This window comes from Chenopodium album, chromosome 3 (genome assembly GCF_948465745.1).
Source record: "Chenopodium album chromosome 3, dcCheAlbu1.1, whole genome shotgun sequence".
NCBI classification, from domain to species: Eukaryota; Viridiplantae; Streptophyta; class Magnoliopsida; order Caryophyllales; family Amaranthaceae; genus Chenopodium; species Chenopodium album.
The window spans coordinates 57,080,355-57,082,991 of NC_137836.1; the positions used below are offsets into that span (position 1 = coordinate 57,080,355).

The window sequence follows — 2,637 nt, forward strand, 5'->3', positions numbered from 1 at the left end:
TGTCTTATCATATAATACTAAATGAATTAATAGTAACACGTGTCAATTATTACGGAATGAAGGGTGTAAATTGGTGTGTCATTTGTACAAAGAAATAAACTTGATTGCCTTTTGAGTTGTATGAAGTCGTTGTTGACGTGGTGCTATGAGACTATGAGCGTAGAGTATTTAGGTTTTATAATAATTTTGTTTGATATTGATAAATAGGAATATATATGGTATAATTAAGTATGTGTCTTATCATATAATAGAAATGACATTAGAATGAAGACATTTGCTTATACATGAGACTTTAATATATTCGTCTTATCATTGAACAAATACTATATATATGAGAAGTTTGTTCAAAAAAAAAAAATATGTGAGAAGTACTTTCTCCGTTTTCTTTTAGATGCAACACACACTTTAGCGCGTTATTTAAGAAAGGTGGGGTTTATATGATATAATAAACTTTAAAATAGGATGAGTGGTTGTTAGGAGTGTAATTTAGTAGGCCATGTGCTTTAAATAAGGGATATAGTATATTTTTTCCCTAAAATTACTTTCTTTTTATAGTGTGTTGCAAGTATTATGACATTTCCTTTTTAGGGAAGTGTTGCAAGTAAAAGAAAACGGAGGAAGTATAATATATAGAAATGGCAATAAAATTAATGAAAGCATCTATCTATCTATATACTATACTAAAAGAGAAGCGTCTCAATGTGACCCTGACAAATGTCGTTATATGATTCGCTATCTTATATTATTTTTTATTTTTATTTTTTTAACGTTTATGCTTCCATATAAAAACAAGAATATTCTAAGTATGTTTATTCTAAATGACTACATAGGCACAAGCATAAAAACTCCCTTGAAAGACAGGGTTCTCTGCTTCCTTGAGACGACAGGAAACCCTAACCTCACGGAGGTTGTTTTCTCAGCCATGGCTGACGATCTTATTGACAAATGTAAGACTCTACAGATATGCGACAAGGAGGAGGTTCTGGATGTGAGTGAATTGGATGTTTCAGATTCCTCGGAAAGGGTCTCGTTATTGCTCGTAGGAAAATTGATTACAGATCAAAACTACAATGTGGAGGCGTTCAAAAAGACCATGATTCAATCGTGGTCGGTTTCGAAGAAGATTATAATCAGGATGGTAAGCCCTAATCTTTTTGTGTTCCAATTTTTCCATTGGAAGGATAAAGAAAGAATTCTCGAGGGCAGGCCATGGTGTTTCGAAAATCATCTTCTTGTCCTTAATGAGGTGGGTGGGAGTGAACAACCGGTTGAGGTCCCTTTGACCCATTCACCATTCTGGATTCGGATCTTTGATTTACCCTTTAACTATCGTTCGGATGCCATAGCAAAAGCAATTGGAGGTAGAATTGGAGATTTTATTGACATAGAGCAGGATGAATTGGGACTGGAGGAATATAGGCGAATAAAAATTAACCTTGACATTTCAAAACCTCTCAAACAGGGTATTGAGATCAAGATTAAGTAAGGAAGAGTTCTAAAAATTCGACTTAAGTATGAAAGACTCCCTTACTTTTGTCTAATGTGTGGAAGAATTGGACACAGTGAGAAGGATTGTGGTGAGATTTCTGAAGAGGAGCAGGAGAAAAGGGGTTTAGGCTGGTCGACAAGAATTCGTGCTACTCCACGAAGGGGGAGAACGAAATTAATTGAGGAAATTGAAGAAGTCAAGGCTTGCAGAAAGACTCTCTTTGTAACAAAGCCTGTGACAGAAACGACCTTTGCTAAAGATCTGCAAGTACACAAAGAGCTCTCAGAAATAGAGGAGAGGGAGACAGAGAATCAGAATCAGAAAAATACAGAAAGTGCAACAGTTGAGGAGGGCTTTCCAATATCTGAAGGGACCATAGTTGCTGAAGATGCTCATCATACCGAAGGTGTAGAAGTTCAAATCTCTGCTGCTGATGTTAGACAGGACATTGACCCTGAGTTAAAAAATGTGAAAAGGAGTTGGAAGAGACTTGACCGTAATAGCATGATGCAGGGTGACTATGCAACTTTGCCTTTTGAAAGAGGAAAGCGTGGAAGGGGGGAGGCAGATGACTGCATAGAGGATATAGGTGGATTGAAGAAGGCTAATATTGAAATTGATGCTTTGACAGACGTGGGATCTTTGGCGGAGGTTGGTGTAGTCCAACCCCGCCCTACCCAATGAGCATCTTGTGCTGGAACTGTCGTGGGATGGGCAACCCACGGTCAGTTTGTCAACTCCAAAGGTGGAGTAAAGAATTTGCCCCCGACATTATCTTCTTGTCGGAAACGATGATTAATAAAACTGAATGTGAGGCTCATAAACATAGAATTGGTTTCTCAAATGCTCTAGGGATATCAAGTCGTGGAAATTCTGGAGGATTATGTCTGTTCTGGAAGAAAGAAAACATAAACTTTACTCTTGTCTAATTTTCACAAAACCATATTTGTGGAGATGTTTTGAGTGTGAAGGGGAAGTGGAGGTTTGTAGGGTTTTACGGATGGCCTGAGGGTGAAAACAAGCATATTTCTTGGAGACTTATCAGACATCTCTATGGGGATACAAATAGTCCAGTGATTTTTGGAGGGGATTTCAATGAGATCCTAAAAATGGAGGAAAAGGTAGGAGGATCAGAGAGGGAAAGGAGA

At 37.6% G+C, this 2,637-nt stretch overlaps 1 protein-coding gene across 1 annotated transcript; it reads left to right on the forward strand.

Annotated features, from left to right (window-relative positions):
* Positions 1-922: 922 nt before the first annotated feature.
* Positions 923-1,486, forward strand: LOC145625143 (uncharacterized). The gene has a single exon (XM_081678222.1). It carries the CDS (start codon positions 923-925, stop codon positions 1,484-1,486), a length of 564 nt encoding a protein of 187 aa, XP_081534348.1.
* Positions 1,487-2,637: the final 1,151 nt, after the last annotated feature.